The following is a 20,822-nucleotide window of genomic DNA, read 5'->3' on the forward strand; positions in this document are numbered from 1 at the left end:
TGAGTTTTCCTTGGAGGATTTTTTAGACATTTATTCCATACAAAAAATGGTAAATATCATTTCTGGCAGCTGAATGAATCCCTGGTAAAAATTTGTTCTGCTAATTTCCTCTCTGAAATCACTCACTATCAAGGCAACTTAATATTGCAATATGTGAAAAATTTACTAATTTTTCTTTCACGTTGGAGCAAGCAACATACATTCAAACTTTCTAAACTCAAAGTATCACCAGTCCAGTGTAGTGTTCACTTTTTTTTATTCTTCATCATTTGAATTTTCTTTCATCATAAAACAAAATGTAAAAACAGAAGAAAAGAAGCAAATACACTTGAAAATATATACTTGTTCTTGTTCTTGATCTTATCCATGATCACTAAAAACAAAATACCTGCCAAATTCAACAACATAAGTGCAAACAGATAAATTTGCATTTGCATTTTGCTTTTCAATTGATTTATTATTAATCTCAAGTCTTACTTAAAGTTTGCAGAAAGTGTCATTATTTTGTGTGTTTCATGATAATACCTAGCCCATGACTAGCAGCAAAGTGGCAGCACACGTCGACACTGACATCTCTCTATTACCACATGTGTGTCTCCCTTATTTCACTTATAATGTGACCAGCCTGTGTGAGTGCCTGTAATTCAAAAATGCGTCATATCAGTGACATAATCCAGTTAGATCATAAAACCACATAATGAACAATAACACACTAAGTGAAGAACAATAGTTCTCAAGCAAGTCTTACTTGTGCCAAATAAATCGTTTGTTAAAAATGATCAAAAGCTGATTTTTTGACATTTTTACTGCAAAAATAGATTGACTCGTTTAAAAAAAATGTGATTCTCTGTGCAAGCAAGAGAGTGTTGAGAGACTACATTGCGACACTGATTTATCATTCGTTATCATGAATTATTGATATAAAAACATAATTTATTAGAGAAATTTTTCTATAGCTTGTGCAGATGTAAAACCGCAATAGAAGCATCAAAGAAATAAAGCATTCTATTCTATTATTAACAGGTGAAGTAATCGGTAGAATTTTCATTTTATTATTTACGTAATATTCAATGGAAATTGAAACCGTCCAGAAATTGACCTGTTTACCCTACCCCAATACTTGCCTTGAGCATATCCGCAGCCTCCTTGCGCCTCACTGCAATGTGCTCACTTTCATTTAACAGTGCTTCTGCTTGATCAGATTTGTACAAGTGCGTAACAAGTTCACTCTGCAAATTATCTTTCACGTAATTCACGAGGAAATGCATCACAGCTTTTGGTACACTGTCTTGTATTGATTTGCGAACGATATAGAAGTACGATTTGATGAGCCTCTCTGTAAAGACAAAAAGAAACATTTTTATTTTCCGTTGATAATGAATAGTGAATTTTCGGTCATAGAAAATAAAGTCTAAGGGAGTTGTCAGTTTTTTCATAATTACCAATGACATCACAATCCCGCTGTTCTCGATCACTGAGTTTCCTGCTAGTCTGCATGGGCACTTCGGACAACAAATTAACCGGTTTCTGCTGTGTCGGTGTGGTCAACTGCTCAAGACCAACAGCATTACTCCCAAAATTATTGGGATAAGGAGAAGTCGCCCCCTCTCGATTCCTCACAGGTGAGCTCTCAGCTGTGCTCGCCGAGTCAGACTTCCCCTGCGGCAACAAATTGCTCAACAACCAGTGATTCTGATTCTGCTCCTTACCCTGATCATTGAATACTGTGAAATCGTCTTTGGCATTGACATTCTTCCCATGAGACTCATGATTAGCCACAACAACTCCATTAGCCGAGCCGACAGACATGTGACTCGACACATGGCCCTTTCCACGATTAGCATTATCGACATTAGTATTTTTAAGTAACGAAGAGACCAACGCCGCATCTTTGTGAAAATCTGGATGCTTGGTGTTGATGTATGCAAGCTCAATAGCCACGAGATTCTCCACCATTGAATTGGTAGTTGGCAGTCGTCTGCGAAGGAGATGCGTGACAACATCGACAATTCTCTCATACAATTTTGGAAATCTCAGCATCTCCTGGTGCACCTCTGTGCCGCAATGCTGAATAATCCCCTGCATCTCCTCGTGGACTAGCTCAACACACCTCAACGAGGGCTCCTCCAGCCTTCGAATCTGTCTCTTAACCAGAAGCTCGAACGACACTTCAGGGACAAATAAAGCAGGTCTTGGTCCTGTGGCATTTCTAATCGCAGTAAGAATATCCATTTTAGTCAGTCCTGCGAGGGGATGGATCGAGTCCAATGCTCGTCCAAATGTCTCATGAAATATGTAGCAGATCCTGGCACCTCCGCAGAGCTCAGTAGTCTCGATATTCCTCGCAGTTCCCTCGATAGTCGAGCAATAAGAACTCGCGAATTTCGTTATTATCTGGAGGAGAGTCTGACTCTTGTCCGAGACATCTTCACCGTAAGAATTCAGGAGAATCTGGTACTGTGAGACCATGACGTTGACCCTGGTCTTGAGCTCAGGGAGGCAATCCCTTATGTGATGCATTAACAAACGATTGAGGGTCTTCGCGAGGTATGGAGTGCCATTTCTGCTGGCTAGAGTCGGATATTTCCGTTGTAGAAATGCTGCCTCGTCCTTCAGAGCCTCCTGAATAGTTTTGTTATTCATTATGTCCTGTTGAGAGCGATTAACAACGCCAATAATCCCCAGTTTCACTGGAATAACCCTTCCACAGAGAATGTCAATGGCATCTGTGCCAGCATCCATCAGATCCATCTTCGTGACGACAGCCAGTGTTCTTCTGCCATCAGGATCAACATCCTTACTCAACTTCAAACTCTCACTCGTCGCCATATCTGTATTGGCAGTGACAACAGCTAGAATAATCGAGTTTGGATTGCAAATATATTTCAAAACCAAAGTACGAATTTGTGCCTCTATATCCTCAGGCTGATCACCCACTGGTACTTTTGTTATCCCAGGGAGATCGATTAGGGTTAAATTAACAACTGTTGACGAGTAAATTTTCAGATTAATGGGCTCAGGGCAGATGCCCTTGTTACCACCAGCCATACGATCAGTCTCAGCTTCAATTTCCCTACGAATATCATCGAAATTTTTGAATATACGATTTTTAGCGTGAAGAAAGACCCCCCATTCGTCAACATCCAGGGTTCCATCCTCAGCTGTGCGATGCTCGCGATCGTCTTTAGGTGTGTAGACGAGTTGGAGCACTAATGGACGTCTGGTGACGATACCTGTACCCCGGGGCAAGAAAGAACGACCCACGAGGCTCTCGATTACCGATGATTTGCCGGAGCTCTGAATAAACATGTAGGAATAATATTAATTACAGTAACTGAGTACTAATGGGGTTATTTTGCGGCGCAAAGTCCACTTGATTCGACTGTGCAAGCAGTTTTCGATGACAAAGAAGGGGAAATCATTGAGGAATAAAGAAAAACAAAGAAAATGACTTAACCTGTGTGCCGAGAACGACAATTTGCGGCAATTGAATAACATCAGCTCCAATTGTATTAAAAACATCCTGGAGTTTGTTGATCACTGGTATGAGAGCCTCCATTGTGAAAATTCGTGGGTATCGAAGGTATTACGAGTGTTGAAATGGGTTAGTACGGGCAACGACACTGGATTTTTCACCCTATTTGTGATTCTATCAGTCAGAGGAATGTACGATTATATACGTATGTAGGTAATACTACGTATAGATGTGGGTATGCGCGCACTTGATCGCGGGTCAAGTGACAATCAATTCGTCGTTACAATTGACTCGTTACTCCAATTTTACTGATGAATGTGTACGGTGATTGTGTAGGCTGACCAGGTGCTCCAGTGGCGATTAATTTCCACGGCTTATTTCCGCGTCGGGTCGAGGTGTTTTCCGGTAATCAAAATAATCCACCATCGTCACCCACCTTACTCCAACGGTCTTTTCCATTGTCCGAAAACATCGCGGTTTATTCGCAATTGGCGACTCTTCGACGGTGGACCGTAAACCTATAGGATGGTACATGCATAGGATAATCATGTGCATAACATATACTGAACCCAGCAAGTGAGTGCTCCTCGGAAATTATCGGGCCGTATTGTTCTACCACTGTCGAGCTCGGGCATGCGGAACCGATTCCCGAAGGAAACACATTCGCTGGGGCGACTCTACCTGTGAGGGTGTGAGTAATACGGTATGAGAGTCGATGGGAGTTGTTGTTGATTATCTTTTTTTTGTCTTTTTATCATTAGTCTTATCATTTCGATGAGTTCGATGGTCTGATCAACTTCTTATTTCAATCCCCCCTTTTAATTTAGTGTGTGTATGCCTTCAATTAATTTTCTCCCGTGAATTTCACGGAAATAATGGTTGTACACATCAACAATCGTTGATTCGTCACGGAGATGCAGTTTCGTGGATCTGATTGTGCATCACAGAAGATAAACGGAGTAAAACCTGCGTTAATATGGGTAAGTACTCGTTATCATGACATACACTGGTGTCACAAATCAACGTAAGTATTCAGATAAAATCCTAAATTGGTAATTTATGAATATCAACAAAGTGGGAGACAATAAAATGAATGTTATCGTGGGTAGTGATGGCGGAAAGTGAACGAGCTTCAGGGCCTCTGGCCACTTCTGGACTCGATCCAACCACTTCACCAGCATCGAGACTCCAATGGCTCAAGCAGCGGCGTGAAGCTCTCCAGGAGAAACTTGCACGTAAAAATAGCGAACTCAAGAAATTGTGCATCAGTGAGGCAGAGCTGACGGGAGTTTTGCCTCCTGAGATACCGTTGGACCCTGGCGAGAGCCCTCCGATCTTTAGGAAACGTGTGGGAACATCCTTCACTTATCCCCAGAATCTTATCAATAAATTGAAGACCAATCAAGTGGTGAGAATGATCAAAGCGATTGTTGTAGATTCGTGTTGACAGTGATAGGTTTGGGGAACACACGTATGAAAAAANTTCGAACCAAACAATTATTCTTTTAATAATTTTCAACATCCTTCACTTATCCCCAGAATCTTATCAATAAATTGAAGACCAATCAAGTGGTGAGAATGATCAAAGCGATTTGTAGATTGTAGATTGTAGTTGTAGATTCGTGTTGACAGCGATAGATTTGGGGAACACACGTATGAAAAAATTCAATAGAAAAATTTAGCTAATTATACTAAAATTCGCTAAAGTTTAGCGAATTCTATTAAAATTCGCTAAAGTTTAGTAAAAAAAAAGCGTTAAAGTTTTCTATTCACTAAAGTTTATCGAATTTTAATAGAATTTGCTAAAGTTTTCTATTAGTTTTCTAAACTTTAGCGAATTTTATTAGAATTCGCTAGTTTTCTATAGGAGGGATTCTATTGTCTCAAACTCATGCTTGAGCCTTTGAAATTCGAACCAAACAATTATTCTTTTAATAATTTTCAACATCCTTCACTTATCCCCAGAATCTTATCAATAAATTGAAGACCAATCAAGTGGTGAGAATGATCAAAGCGATTTGTAGATTGTAGATTGTAGTTGTAGATTCGTGTTGACAGCGATAGATTTGGGGAACACACGTATGAAAAAATTCAATAGAAAAATTTAGCTAATTATACTAAAATTCGCTAAAGTTTAGCGAATTCTATTAAAATTCGCTAAAGTTTAGTAAAAAAAAAGCTTTTAAGTTTTCTATTCACTAAAGTTTATCGAATTTTAATAGAATTTGCTAAAGTTTTCTATTAGTTTTCTAAACTTTAGCGAATTTTATTAGAATTCGCTAGTTTTCTATAGGAGGGATTCTATTGTCTCAAACTCATGCTTGAGCCTTTGAAATTCGAACCAAACAATTATTCTTTTAGTAATTTTCAACATTCTTCACTTATTCCCAGAATCTTATCGATAAGCTGAAGACCAATCAAGTGTTGAGAATGATCAAAGCGATAGTTGTAGATTCGTGTTGACAGTGATAGATTTGGGGAACACACGTATGAAAAAACTCAATAGAAAAATTTAGCTAATTATACTAAAATTCGCTAAAGTTTAGCGAATTCTATTAAAATTCGCTAAAGTTTAGTAAAAAAAAAGCGTTAAAGTTTTCTATTCACTAAAGTTTATCGAATTTTAATAGAATTTGCTAAAGTTTTCTATTAGTTTTCTAAACTTTAGCGAATTTTATTAGAATTCGCTAGTTTTCTATAGGAGGGATTCTATTGTCTCAAACTCATGCTTGAGCCTTTGAAATTCGAACCAAACAATTATTCTTTTAGTAATTTTCAACATCCTTCACGCATTCCCAGAATCTTATCAATAAATTGAAGACGAAACAAGTGAGAATGATCAAAGCGATTGTTGTAGATTTGTGTTGAAAGTGATAGATTTGGGGAACTTTAGCTAATTATATTAAAATTCGCTAAAGTTTAGCGAATTCTATTAAAATTCGTTAAACTTTAGCGAATAGAAAACTTTAACGCTTTTTCGCTAAATTTTAGCGAATTCTATTAAAATTCGTTAAACTTTAGCGAATAGAAAACTTTAACGCTTTTTCGCTAAATTTTAGCGAATTCTATTAAAATTCGTTAAACTTTAGCGAATAGAAAACTTTAACGCTTTTTCGCTAAATTTTAGCGAATTCTATTAAAATTCGTTAAACTTTAGCGAATAGAAAACTTTAACGCTTTTTCGCTAAATTTTAGCGAATTCTATTAAAATTCGTTAAACTTTAGCGAATAGAAAACTTTAACGCTTTTTCGCTAAATTTTAGCGAATTCTATTAAAATTCGTTAAACTTTAGCGAATAGAAAACTTTAACGCTTTTTCGCTAAATTTTAGCGAATTCTATTAAAATTCGTTAAACTTTAGCGAATAGAAAACTTTAACGCTTTTTCGCTAAATTTTAGCGAATTCTATTAAAATTCGTTAAACTTTAGCGAATAGAAAACTTTAACGCTTTTTCGCTAAATTTTAGCGAATTCTATTAAAATTCGTTAAACTTTAGCGAATAGAAAACTTTAACGCTTTTTCGCTAAATTTTAGCGAATTCTATTAAAATTCGTTAAACTTTAGCGAATAGAAAACTTTAACGCTTTTTCGCTAAATTTTAGCGAATTCTATTAAAATTCGTTAAACTTTAGCGAATAGAAAACTTTAACGCTTTTTCGCTAAATTTTAGCGAATTCTATTAAAATTCGTTAAACTTTAGCGAATAGAAAACTTTAACGCTTTTTCGCTAAATTTTAGCGAATTCTATTAAAATTCGTTAAACTTTAGCGAATAGAAAACTTTAACGCTTTTTCGCTAAATTTTAGCGAATTCTATTAAAATTCGTTAAACTTTAGCGAATAGAAAACTTTAACGCTTTTTCGCTAAATTTTAGCGAATTCTATTAAAATTCGTTAAACTTTAGCGAATAGAAAACTTTAACGCTTTTTCGCTAAATTTTAGCGAATTCTATTAAAATTCGTTAAACTTTAGCGAATAGAAAACTTTAACGCTTTTTCGCTAAATTTTAGCGAATTCTATTAAAATTCGTTAAACTTTAGCGAATAGAAAACTTTAACGCTTTTTCGCTAAATTTTAGCGAATTCTATTAAAATTCGTTAAACTTTAGCGAATAGAAAACTTTAACGCTTTTTCGCTAAATTTTAGCGAATTCTATTAAAATTCGTTAAACTTTAGCGAATAGAAAACTTTAACGCTTTTTCGCTAAATTTTAGCGAATTCTATTAAAATTCGTTAAACTTTAGCGAATAGAAAACTTTAACGCTTTTTCGCTAAATTTTAGCGAATTCTATTAAAATTCGTTAAACTTTAGCGAATAGAAAACTTTAACGCTTTTTCGCTAAATTTTAGCGAATTCTATTAAAACCGTCTCTTATACACATCTCCCAGAATCTTATCAATAAATTGAAGACCAATCAAGTGTTGAGAATGATCAAAGCGATTGTTGTAGATTCGTGTTAACAGTGATAGATTTGGGGAACACACGTATGAAAAAATTCCAAAGAAAACTTTAAATAATTATACTAAAATTTGTTAAAGTTTAGTAAAAAAAAGCGTTAAAGTTTTCTATTCACTAAAATTTATCGAATGTTAATAGAATTTGCTAAAGTTTTCTATTGGTTTTTTAAACTTTAGCGAATTTTAACAGAATTCGCTAAACTTCAGCGAATTTTAATAGAATTCGCTATAATTTAGCGAAAAAGCGTTAAAGTTTTCTATTCGCTAAAGTTTAATGAATTTTAATAGAATTCGCTAGTTTTCTGTGGGGATTCTACTATCTCAAACTCATGTTTGACCTTTGAAATTCGAACCAAACAATTATTCTTCTAGTAATTCTCAACTCCCAACTTTGTTGCCCCAAACAAGACTCGAGAACTCGTTATTTTTTCCGTCCCTGTACAATCACCCCAATCTTTCAGGAGGAATCTGCCCTGGAGCTCGAACGCCAAGTGCAAGCAGGCATTGCAACAGCGGCGTACGCAATCGTGAACGATCTCTCCGAGAGCAAAGCAGTGCGCCGCAAGCACCGTCTGATCTACCAACAAAGTCAGAAGAGGCTGAAAGACCTGGAGGCTCGACTGACATTTCTCCGCCAAGGCTACGGTCAATTATCGCGCTCAAGTGCCCCAGTCCCGGACACCTGGCCCCTGTCTCCAGGCGACGACGAGGCTGACCAAGAAGGCCCAACGAAACACCACAAGACGAAGAAACCCCGGCCGCCCCTGGAGGCCACCGACCGAGAGGATCCAAAATTGACCGACAAAAAATGGCAAGAGACTGAAATAACGACGATGCCAGCTGCCACCCAGCTGAACGACTGGCACCGCACCAGATCGCGCTACATCAAGCCCGATTGGTACTCGGGGACTCTCCCAGCCCTCAACACAGTCGACCAGAACGAAAACCTCGACCTCTACTCGTACAACGATCAGCACCGGATTCGAACGTACTCCCACGGAAAATGGGAGGAATCATCGGCCCCTCCACTCCGTAACTTCAAGCCCAACCAGATTGACGAGCGTTACTACCGAAAAATTGCAGACATGTACGCGCTGGACGCTGAGACCCGCCTGAAGGACCACTTCAAGCAGAAGAAATTAATTGAGCACAACTACTACCCATCCGTGTACAGCCCCAATCAACGACACCACATCGACTCTCTGCAGTACAAACAGCACCAGCACCAGCAATTCAAGAGTAAATCCCAGCAGAGTTTCTACCACGAGCAAGTGTCATCGAGAGAGAAAACCTCCCCCGACGTTGCAAGCATGAAGAGCCTGGCTCAGTTTCACTGCCCACCCCGTCCCAACCACAACGTCCTCCCCCACCCCCTCATGGAGAACCAAAGACACCAGGAGCACGAGTTCATTCAGCCCCGGAGGAACGCCTCTGAGACGATGGGACGTAAAAACAGGGGGAGAAAATCGAGCGAGAGCTCCACTTGGTGTGTGGAAGAGGGCGTCTGGTACTCCCCACCAGTCGATAACTACCAGCACAAGGATAATTTCGGTAGTTTAGACCGCAGGAAACACACGACGATGATGCGGGAGCCAGGGATCACGAGGGAGCATCATCTCAGCAGTCAGCATCGTCTGGAGCATCTTGCGCCTCCTCCACCCCCACCTCTTCCTCCACCGCCGCATGCCAGGATGTTGCTGAGGACTCAGTCACTGGGGAGTGTGGAGACCTGGCAGTCTGGGGCTTCTGCATTACCAGGGACTGCGGGAAGGGGTCCTGGGGAGGGGGAGAGGCATCAGATGGAGAGGCACCAGGAGAAGGAGAAGGAGTGGTACGAGACGTCGATGGACCTTGGGTACCAGCAGGTGCCACCTGTTCAACGACATTTTCCAGCATCTCCTTCTCCGTCTTCTGTCTCGTCGTCTCCAAAATTGCTGCCCCCCACGTCGCCTCTGCCCCCTTCCTCGCCCTCTTTCAATGACATTCCTGGGAAGATATCGCAGAGCACTGAGAAGGACCTGGAAATACCGGCCGAAACGGCGAACCATGCGATCAAGTATCAGCCGTATCGAGAGGTGACGAAACCGTTTGAGATGAGTGACTTCTACAAGTACTCGACGAAATTCCGGAAGAAGAATGAAGTTAACCAGAGGCTGGAGGGAAAGGGGACTAGTAATGGGAATACAATTGTTAATAATAACAATGCGAGCTTTGCTAATAATAATATTAATGCGGAGGAGCATCTTCAGAGTGCACCCTCGGGGTCTTATGGGCTGAACGTCACGAGGCGGAGGGTTGACACGCATATGATTGCACGCATAATGGCAAGGTAAATTTAAAGAGACTACTATGAGTTTTTATAATATTTATAATTTATAAATTATGTGTCTAAAATCGAATAATTAGTGAACAGAATTAATTGGTTGTTGCTCGTTTGCAGCGTAGACGCTTAAATGTTTTAAATAGTCCAGGGCCTCCAATTTTTGAGCTACAGGTTTTAATTCCAAAATTTTTGAAAAAATGTGCACAATAATAATTACGAGCTAAATTTTATATAACTGATGTTAACAAATTATTAAGGAGAGGAGGAGGACTACATGGGTGTAAAACAAAGAATAACATTTGTAACACCAAAGAGATGAATAAATAAAATAAAATAATTACGAGCTAATTTTTTTTTTATTCGGCTCCTACGTAGCCAATTTCGTTTTTTTTAAATATAAAAAATTGTACCATTCATGTAAAATAGTCAGGAAATATTTCTGAAAGGATCGAGAATATGTTTTAAATATTTTGGGGATCATTTTTCTGGCTATTTTACATGAATGGTGCAATTTTTTTAATAAAAAAAACACAATTAGGTGTGGAGTCGAATTTCAAAAAATGAACTTGTGTTCAAAATATTGGTCATAAGGGTCAGAATAAGGATTACGAGGGTTCAAATGAGGCTCAGAGGGTCAGATAAAGGGTTATAAAGGTCAGAATAACGGTCAGGAAGATCAGAATAAGGGCCACAACGGTCATATGGGTTTGATTAAGGGTCACAAAGGTCAGAATAAGGGTCACAACGGTCATTTGGATCAGACTAAGGGTCACGACAGTCATATGGGTCAGATTAAGGGTCACAAAGGTCAGAATAAGGGTCGTGAAGGTCAGCATAAGGGTCACAACTGTCACAAGGATCAGATTAAGGGTCCAAATAATAATCACGGGGTTCAGAAACTAAAGGTCACAAGGGTTGAAATAAGGGTCTCTATCTCTCTATACTATAAAAATCTAAATCGATTTCTGCGAATGAACATTTGGTACTCGAAATGAAGACTCCAAAATTAAGGGTCAAAATACGGGTCACAACGGTCAGAATAAGGATCGTGAGGGTCAGGGGCGTAGCCCTCTAGTTTTTTAAATAAGAACATTATGACAAAGGATTATTAATTTTGAATGCTTGATGAACCGCCATAACTGATAAATGCAATCCTCTTGCTACTCATTTAACTCTACGGAAATAATTTGAAAATATAAAACACATCTGATTTCGAAATTTCCTTCCAGGAAAAACGAAGGAAATCGTGAATGGACCAACGCAGAAGACTGCAGAGTACCTTCAAAAGACTCAACTGTTGTCTAAGTCTAAACTTGTGGCCTTAAAAAAATACAATTGTAAATATGACACATTAGTTAAGGCATACACGATATATTTTTCAGATATCAAGTATTTTCACATTTTGTAAGTTGACTTTAATTATTTATTGATTGATATTCATCATCGGGTAGATCTAAAGCTTTATTTTCTTCTCTTCTCCCTTGTCTCTTCTTTATCCTCAAATAACAGGAAATTTACCTTGCTGTGCAGAGAATACGTTGAATAACAATGTAGCCTATAGCGATTAATCACTAATTGTTTGGGGATGTAATAATTCTCCGTCGTACGATTAATTTCCTGATCACAATTTTTTCTTCGAACTTCCAATAATTATGATTATTTTTTTAATTATTTCATACACATGTATTTTTTTTTCTTTTATAACAAAATATATTCTAAAACAAAATTATGGACGAGACTTTTTAGCGTGCCTACGATTATAGTCCCTTATCAGCGTTATTTATTTTTGTATTTTTTCTATTTTATTCATTTTTTTATTTATTTTTATTCATTTTTTTCTTCATTATTTTGAGTCTTTATGAGCAGAGAAAACGAGAATTGGCTTTTCAACTAAATATGCATCTTGTAATTGAATCTTCGATCGAACTGGAGAGGGCAGAATCTGCTATTTTTTATATATTTTTTAATTACGAGAAACATACGGTGCAACCACACTCTTGAATTATATTGTATCACAGATTATTAGTTATCTCGTGATCTCATATTTCTGACAAAAAAATGAAAAAGTTATTCGTGTGTTTGAATGTACAGAGCGGACGTAATGAGTATCATTTCTTTTTCCTTTTCTTCATGAGATATGCATCAAAATAGCCAATGCTGATAATGGTGTCTTTACGTTCCTCGAGGCAATACGAAATAGGCACAATGATAAACAAAAAAAAATTGTAATAAATGTGGTTAACAATTGAGTTAGTTAGTCATAGGGACCCAGTCGTGACCAATCAGAATCTTCTGAGTCTGAGAAGAGTACGACCACTTCGTCGTGATCGTCCACGTAGATCCAGCCGTTCTCCCTCTCCTCCAGAAAATTCCACAAGAGGAGTTGCTGAAACAACAAACGAGCAAATTAATTAATTCACCAATAATTAAAACTTGGTGAATTTTCATGAATAATCGTTTTGCAAAACAGGTGAGTAAAAATAAGACTTTTGACATTTAAAAAAATATACGTTTCCAAACAAGTCTTGTTGGGATAAAAACAAGGATATTGAAAAATTGAAAGAATTTCCGACTTACATTGCTTAAGGTTTAAATATAATCGAAATTTAAAAATAGAAAAATGATTGGTAATCTAAATTTTCAACTGATGATGAATTAAATATTTAATAATATGGAACTGTAAATTTTCTATTAAGTAAATAACACTAAATTTCTTATAAGGGATTTCCGATTATCAAAATAATCGTCAATCTTCCTAACTAAATTACTGATTAATAAATAATCCGGAATTTGAATATTTAAATTGATGATTACTTCAGTAATTAAAACTTAAGAGTGATATTAACGAAATAACTAAATTGAAAAATAGTAAAATAATTGGTAATCCTAATTTCCAGCTGATGATAAATTAAATATTTAATAATATAGAACTGTAAACTTTCTATTAAGTAAATAACACTAAATTTCATAGAAGGGATTTTCGATTATCAAAATAATCGTCAATCTTCCTAACTAAATTATTAATTAATTAATGAATAATTATTTATTGCCTAATAATTAAAAGTTGAGTGATATTAATGATTACTTAATAATTTAACGGTAATTATAATTTATGGATACAGCCTTTCCCCAAAACTAAACTATCTAATGTAAAATCTAAATTTTTAATTACTAAATTATTATAATGATGGTAAAAATTGTTACCTGCAAGAAATCAAGATCAACTTCACCATTCGAAGCTTGACGAGCTGGTGGTCCTACGTCGGTCTTGGTCCCATCGGGTAAAGCATGCATGTAAAAACATTTATTCCCAAATGGACACTTCCCCTGGCCCTTATTGAAGTACTTGCAATCCTTTTGGCTAGAAGGAGAAATCAATTTCACGTAACTATTAAAATATTCCTTAATAATATCTAACTCCATAATCAGTTAATTATCTTAATGATGGATGAGAGCAATTTTTTCAAATTGTCATTTACGAGTGCTTTTATTGCACTCCAAATGGCCATCAATATCAAATTTCATCAATATTAAGGGAATTTGCGACTTACTTTGATAAAGGTTTAAATATTTCCACCAAAATATAAAAATAGTATGATATTAATAATTTTGATTTGCGATTGACAATGAATTCAGTAGCGAAGTGGTAAACCGGTATAAGTCGATTTTGACTATTGGCCAGTTTTCCATAAATATCTCGGAATCTAAGGGAAATATCGCAATTGTTGTAATTACCTTTTTTGTAGCTCTCAATTTGCTCTACAAAAAAGTTTATGACAAAAATTTTCCTATTTCCCTTAGATTTTGAGATATTCATTGAAAACTGGGCAATAGTAAAATCGACTTATACCGGTTTACCTCTTCACTACTGAATTAAATATTTAATAATATGGGACTGTGAATTTTTCATTAAGTAAATAATTCTAATTTCTCGAAAGGGATTACCGATTAAACAAACCAAATAATCGGCGATCTTCCTACCTAAATTATTGGTTAATAAAATAGTTCGGAATTTGAACATTTAAATTGATGACTACTAAAATCATTAAAAAATTAAGAGTGATGTTAACTAAATGACAGCTTCAAAAGTCAACGGCAATTATGATTTAGGGGTATGGCTATCCCTGCTCTGATCCATCATTCAGATAATTAAAAATTCCTTCCCAGTTACAGCTGAAGAAATCTGTAGTGAAGTGGTAAAACGAGCTAAGTTAACTTACCTTTTCGTGGAGTTTTTCGGAAATATCTCTGCAATTAAGGGAGATAGCGACGTTTTTGTCAAAATCTTTTTTGTAGAACTAATTAAGAGCTACGAAAAAGGTCATCACAAAAATTATGCTATCTCCCTTAGTTTCGGAGATATTTACGAAAAACCCACCGAAGAGTTAGTTAACTTACGTCGTTTTACCACTTCACTACAGAAATGATCTGATAAATGAAAAAAAGCGCAAAAGTAAATACCTAAGAGCACTTTTGTACTCTACAATGAGTTTCTCCTTCTCCTCTTTAGTATCGACCCAGTAAGTGCTGGGACAAACGAAATCAGAGGCAACACGACACTCTGGACATGAGCGTATAATTTTATTATCAAACTGCTTTGCCTGTCTCCATTTACGTATACAGCTGAGACAAAAGCAGTGATTGCAGTTGGGGAGTATACCGAATCGCTGCTCTCGTGAGGATTTTTCCATGACAATCTCGAAACACACACCGCACGCTTTATCTCGACTGCGCTGAATGGCAAATGACAGTTCCATATCTGCTTCGTGTTGTTTTATGCAAGCCTGGAATGGAATGTATAGAATACAGTGCATTTGATTATTCCAATGTTTCAGGTGAATAAGTGGGGGATCTCTCGGTCAATTCTGATCGATATCTCGAAGGATCTGAATTACACAAAAGCCTTCTATTTGCATTCAGCGGTTAGATCATATCCATTTTCCAAGGGGTAATAGAACATGAAAATTCATGTTTTTACATTTTGCTGAATATTGGATCAGTTTGGCACAAAGCGATTTCAACAGAAAATTGTAAAAAAAATTTTTCCAGGGATGGCCATCAATCTTACGATTCTGCAATATTAAGGCCCAGGTGTACTATCTTTCGAATGTTATCTGGATTTTTTTATCTTTCGTAATCCAAAATTGTCAATTGAGTGGTACATAATGTAGAAATTCCCAAAAATTATGATAGAATGATTAAAAAAATAGAGAAAATTCTGAACTTTTTCAAAGAGCGTTTTTAATTGAGATTCAGAATGAGTTGAAAAAAGTGGAAATTACAAATATCTGATTCGCTGTGGTAAATTATCTATTAGCTGTCATTTTCCATGGTGGATAACAAAACACTAACTCCTCATAGGAAGTGACAGCTAGGTATCTCAATTTTCAAAACAGTCGTATGTAGTCATCTGCCATTTTTATGTGATAAGAGTGTGATTAAAAAATTCTCCAAAATATTACAACTTTTTTCAAAGAGCCTTTTCCGTAATAAATGTCTCTGTGCAGTGTGGGAACAGATTTACGAAATCAGTCTTCCCCCTGCATGATATTGGGTGACAGGCCGCCATTTGTCACCGTAAATCAGATACATTTTTCAATTTCTTGTTAATCAACTTATTCTGAATATAAATTGAAAATGCTCTTTGAAAAAATTAAGAATTTCTTCTACTTTTTTTTGATTATTCATTCATAATTTTCCAACACTTCTGCATGGTGCAGGACTCAACTGACAATTTCAGATGACAAAAGATGAAAAAAACATCGAGATAACGTTCGAAAGATAGTACACCCGGGCCTTAAAAGAATATAATAGTAAAATAATTGATAATGTCAATTTCCAATTGACGATGAATTAAATATTTAATAATATGCACCTGTAAATTTCTTGTTAAGTAAATAATACTAAATTTCTTATAAGGGATTTTCGATTATCCAAATAATCGTCAATCTTCCTAACTAAATTACTGATTAGTTGATAATTTAGAATTTGAACGCAGCAAGAATGTCCTGATTATTAACATTTAACTAATTAAAATTTATTCTTTCGTTACTAAATAGTGTTTGAATCATTGATTAATCAGGAAGTCGTTGGTATTCATCGTTTGTCCACTCCTACTGACCAGTTCCAACGATACACCCCAATCATTAATTCTGCAATTATCCCGATAACAAGTAAGGCCAGGCAAAATAATAAACATAAATTTTTTTTTAGAAAATTTTCTCGTTCACAAAAAAGTCTCATTGGTTTTCCATTGGTGTTAATGGTCTCTCTCCATTGTCACCAGGAATAATTCAAAGGTATGGATCTCAATACATTAATTTAAATTCATGTAATTCAGTCGTTCATTTTTAAATCCACATGATACACGATTTAGATTATGGAGTGGAGTGGTTTCATATCGCGCTGTCCCGAGTCTAATAATCCATACGCTGTGACAGGTCCCGTATGTATTTTCAAGTCCAGTGAATTTTATCATTGGACAGACCACACTATAGATTCCTCACTATAGTCCCCACGGAATTACATTTTTAATATTATTTCACCAATCTTCCTCCAAAAGTACAATTTCTAATTTTATTTCAGATTAAAAAAATTTTATCTAACGATTCAATATCGAGATTTAAATTCAGACCTGCGAAGTTTAAATAATAAAATCATTGTGAAATGCCCGGAAACTTGGGGTCAAATGGGGCTCAAATGAAAGCTCTCACATTTGACTACAAAAGTAGAAAATCATTTCGGTGGAGAAAGAATAGCCAAAGTACTTGGATATCCTTAAGCAAGCGGTTGAATTTCTGAGACTCTCATACTCACATTAGTGTGTTTCTGGCTGAGTTCTTTATTAAACGGATGGAGTGCAGCCCTGCCACAAAGTTCACAGATATCTCCATGAAAATACGGGCAATCAAGCCTCTTGCAGACGCCACTGGCCTCGGCATAGGGGCACAACGGCATCGAGGCAGGATTCTCCGTCGTCCCAGTATTACTGACAGCTTTGGCATACGACGCTGGTGGATTTCGTGTGGATGGCTCGCTCTCCTCGCCCTTCCCAGAGTCCCCTAGCCCAGTGGCAGGTACAAACTCTGGTGCATTGACCCACTCATCAGGCTTGCAATTCTTCCTCTCCTTTCCATCGATCTCTTCGCCTCTCCTCTTATTCGAACGACTTCCCTCCTTCTCCCTCCAAGCCCGTGACGTCGAGCTGCTGCTCGTGCTGCTGGTGCTACTGGTAGACCCTTGGGACGATGACGATGCAGTTGCCATTGTCTGATCGTTTGTCTTCACTTCTCTCTCTGGCCTCTGGTCACGATTGGATTGCACGTGATTGAATCGACATCGATTGCCAAATTTGCAAGTGCCCCATTTGAAAAAACGACAGGGAACACTTCCTGATGCCTTTGAAGATGTCTCTGACATACTGACGTTGTCCTCCATGTCCGAATCTCGACTGCCATCAGCATGACGATAACGACAATTCTCTTCCTCTCTGCAGGCGCCGTTCTTGTAGTAACTGAAAGGGATTAGGGATAATGTAAACATATTGTTATTGTTTTGATCTCTATTTTGATGATGGCTGCTGTTTTTCGGTTCGCATTCTCCGGACAAGGTACTCGGCAAAGGGGCTAGAGTTGAGGGGAATTGAGTTGAGATATTGCGGAAATTACTGGAAATGTGCGAGGGTTACATGACGAATGAGTCGACGGCTGAACCTCAACCTTGATCTCGATTTTTTTACGATTCGGGGGCTGGAAAAACCATCTCTCAATTTTTTTCTTTGTTTTTTCGTTTTTTTTCAATGACTCTGGTTCTATTCAGCAGATTTTAATTTATGACAGCTTGACATTTTCGAGTTTCTACCATCTATAAGATTTTGGGTAATTTTTTTTCAATCCCGAGGTGCTCATTAATACTGAATTAAAAAAAAATTGAAAAACTTGAATTTTCTGAATTATGTCACTTTATTTTTCCCATATTTTTTTCAGTAACTCTTCTCATCAAAATAAGTATGTGGAACCGTTATACAGGTTGGATATCGTCCTGGAGCTATTTTATTTTGAATTTTTTCTTTTCGAAATTCCGCGAATTTGGTCAAAACACCCCAAAACGACTTCGATTGTGTATCGAAAAAATATGTAACATATAAGTGTACATTTAAATTCGCTTCATACTGTTTATAAAGTCAATTAACGCTATTTTGGGGTGTTTTAACCAAATCCGTGAAATTTCGGGAAGAAAAATTTGAAAATAAAATAGATGTAGGACAAAACCCAAATTGTTTGGCGGCTCAGAATATTTCTTTTGATTACAATAATTACTGGAAAAGACGAGAAAAATAAAACGAGGCATAATTTTGAAAATCCAAGTTTTTCAACTTTTCTTTAAATTCGGTATTATGAGTACCTAGGGATTGAAAAAAAATAGTCAAAATATTCTTATAGATGGTAGAAAGTCAACAATTTTGACGTGTCATAAATCAAAATCGGGTAAATAGAACTGGAGTTATTGAATAAAAATAAAAAAACAAAGAAAAAATCATATCTCCGAAATGGGCTGTCGAAAAAATGTGAAAAAATTGAGAGATAGTTTTTCTAGTTCCCCAATTGTAGAAAAAATCGAGATCAACTTCCAAGAGGATGAGGGTCAGCCGTCGACTCATTTGACATGGAATACCTCATATGCACGTATGATCTAGAACTAATTGCACATCAATTGAATTTCAAAATGAATGGGCACTCGTAACAGTTCTTAAAAAAAATTAATCGCATTGGTCATAAAACTTGATAAAATATCCATTTTTACATGTGCACCATGTGTTTACGTCCATTTATTGAACGAATAAATAGACAAAACAAAACAAAATTCAACCAAATTTTTATGAAAACCAAAGTTCCATTGAAAGTCTCAATTTTGCCTCACAGGCCTCTATTAATAAACTAACTTATTCCGAGTTTCAAAATTGTTATTTCGAAAAGAAACAATATTTCTTCTATCAACCATTAGTATTCCACATCAGGAATCGCACCCAAATGATCATGAAAAATGGAAATCGCCTAGTGTCTTGTCCGAAGAATATCAAATCAAAATATTCTCCCCTCCGAGCGCAAGTAAAGTGGGGGACACGTAATTCTCGGAATTTCATTCCCCTAAAGTCCCAGTGGTACCTTGTGCACGAAGACTGGACTATTACGACCCCTCAAGAATCCTTGGAAAATGAAATCCTCACGATTCCCTGAATTTTTGGTGAAATACGATGAAATATTCCCCAGTCAATTCGACGATTATCGAGACAACGATTAATAAATCCCATGAAAACTATATTATCGTGTATATTTCTCACCGGCACACAATGTTTCGTGTCCAGTTGTTGTCGGCCATTTGCTTGCACATGTATCGCACTTATGAACACGTAAAACAATTCTGCTAAACTGAAATACTCACAACCACAAATTTTTACTTCTACTAAGCTTCCATGTCTATTTGTTTACAGTTTTAACACTTTATTCACTAGCTTCTGACACTCGTTATTTTTTTTCTACGTTTACTGCAATGTTTTTTATTGACTAACTACCTATGCATTGTTTTGTTAGAGTTTGTTTAATAGTTTGATGAGGTTTGAGGAGTGAGAATGGCTGAGGGGAGCGATGGGAAGCGTCACGAGGCTTTATCACGAATGTAACGAGGATGATGAATTATTTCTATTTTCCTTTCATCAAATCAATGATGAAACATTGCAGTGGCTCACGTCGCCTTGGTATCGATATTCAAAACTAACCAAACATCTGATTTGGCACTGGCTTTAACGGATTCTCTAATTTCAATTGGCGTTAGGCACTGTCAGGCACTATTGGGAGTTCTGATCATGATTGTTCGTTTATTCTCGGGGTTCTGTTGATTGTTTAGAGGTGATTGGGAGCGGATGATGAGGGGCAATGAGCCACAATGAGCGAAGTACACGTACAGAACTCAAACTGATGAGGTATTTATAAGCGAGGGGACAAGGGAATGGACTGGAGTTTTTTTTAAAAACACGTGATTGAATTTGTCGATAGTCTTGGGGATTCTAATGCTGGGAGAGGCTTGAGGTGGAGACTGTGGAATCACCTTGTGATGCTTTCCACATTACGCTGAAAATTAAGTAATCGAAATGGAAAAATTGGAACTTTCGCTCGATGAGAATTGTTACTGCTTTAGTTGGGGCGGTTGGTAAAGCTGGAATCTGTTTTTGTTTTGAAATGAAGAGAACTGGGAATTTTCAAAGTCAATTTTGCTTTTTTCTTATTGGGGATTCATCGCGAGAACAGTCGTGTTAATGAGGTTTTTTTTTTATTGTTGTGAAACATCACATTTGAAGAAACCATCAGAACGCTCACTTTCAGGAAAATTCATGAAAAATTAGAAATTTTCAACAATCACCATTAAAATCAAATCAACCAATATAGCCATCATAATAATCTTCACGTCGACTTAATAGCATTAAAACAAACATTTTAAGCTATGACTGGAATTCATTTGAAGCGTGATATCCAAAGATATCCCGGGAATTCTGATTTTCAAAAAATACA

General features: G+C 36.8%; 3 protein-coding genes across 5 annotated transcripts; 1 reads left to right on the forward strand and 2 right to left on the reverse strand.

Annotated features, from left to right (window-relative positions):
* Positions 1-237: 237 nt before the first annotated feature.
* LOC107037689 (dynamin-1-like protein) lies at positions 238-3,956 on the reverse strand. The gene is made up of 4 exons (XM_015256352.1): positions 3,458-3,956; positions 1,443-3,297; positions 1,125-1,336; positions 238-637 (listed from the first exon to the last, which is right to left on the reverse strand). The coding sequence occupies exons 1-4, from the start codon at positions 3,557-3,559 to the stop codon at positions 581-583; spliced, it is 2,226 nt and encodes a 741-aa protein (XP_015111838.1). The 5' UTR covers positions 3,560-3,956; the 3' UTR covers positions 238-580.
* Positions 3,957-4,158: 202 nt separating this feature from the next.
* On the forward strand, positions 4,159-11,638 carry LOC107037691. Its single transcript, XM_015256354.1, has 4 exons — positions 4,159-4,455; positions 4,585-4,883; positions 8,396-10,263; positions 11,487-11,638. The coding sequence occupies exons 1-4, from the start codon at positions 4,452-4,454 to the stop codon at positions 11,560-11,562; spliced, it is 2,247 nt and encodes a 748-aa protein (XP_015111840.1). The 5' UTR covers positions 4,159-4,451; the 3' UTR covers positions 11,563-11,638.
* Positions 11,613-20,423, reverse strand: LOC107037692 (probable E3 ubiquitin-protein ligase makorin-1). 3 transcript variants are annotated; one of them, XM_015256359.1, is made up of 5 exons: positions 19,699-20,423; positions 17,074-17,770; positions 14,719-15,041; positions 13,462-13,618; positions 11,613-12,643 (listed from the first exon to the last, which is right to left on the reverse strand). In XM_015256359.1, the coding sequence occupies exons 2-5, from the start codon at positions 17,692-17,694 to the stop codon at positions 12,512-12,514; spliced, it is 1,233 nt and encodes a 410-aa protein (XP_015111845.1). In that variant the 5' UTR covers positions 17,695-17,770; positions 19,699-20,423; the 3' UTR covers positions 11,613-12,511. The 3 variants fall into 3 exon arrangements, with proteins under 3 accessions (XP_015111845.1, XP_015111843.1, XP_015111844.1); XM_015256357.1 differs by having other exon boundaries at positions 19,598-20,423; XM_015256358.2 differs by lacking the exon at positions 19,699-20,423 and adding an exon at positions 19,422-19,572.
* Between the last annotated feature and the right edge of the window lie 399 nt (positions 20,424-20,822).

This window comes from Diachasma alloeum, unplaced genomic scaffold (assembly GCF_001412515.2).
Source record: "Diachasma alloeum isolate Michigan unplaced genomic scaffold, Dall2.0 Dall_scaffold_00269, whole genome shotgun sequence".
Lineage (NCBI taxonomy): Eukaryota > Metazoa > Arthropoda > Insecta > Hymenoptera > Braconidae > Diachasma > Diachasma alloeum.

Coding starts and splice junctions, on each gene's coding strand:
- LOC107037689 (XM_015256352.1), bottom strand. CDS start 3,559: ATGGAGGCTCTCATACCAGTGATCAACAAACTCCAGGATGTTTTTAAT. Junction 3,298..3,457: donor TTGTCGTTCTCGGCACACAG/GTTAAGTCATTT, acceptor ATGTTTATTCAG/AGCTCCGGCAAATCATCGGT. Junction 1,337..1,442: donor GCGGGATTGTGATGTCATTG/GTAATTATGAAA, acceptor TTGTCTTTACAG/AGAGGCTCATCAAATCGTAC.
- LOC107037691 (XM_015256354.1), top strand. Junction 4,884..8,395: donor AATTGAAGACCAATCAAGTG/GTGAGAATGATC, acceptor CCAATCTTTCAG/GAGGAATCTGCCCTGGAGCT. Junction 10,264..11,486: donor ATTGCACGCATAATGGCAAG/GTAAATTTAAAG, acceptor ATTTCCTTCCAG/GAAAAACGAAGGAAATCGTG.
- LOC107037692 (XM_015256357.1), bottom strand. CDS start 19,647: ATGTGCAAGCAAATGGCCGACAACAACTGGACACGAAACATTGTGTGC. Junction 13,619..14,718: donor GAGTACAAAAGTGCTCTTAG/GTATTTACTTTT, acceptor TTCTCCTTCTAG/CCAAAAGGATTGCAAGTACT. Junction 12,644..13,461: donor TTGATCTTGATTTCTTGCAG/GTAACAATTTTT, acceptor TTGTTGTTTCAG/CAACTCCTCTTGTGGAATTT.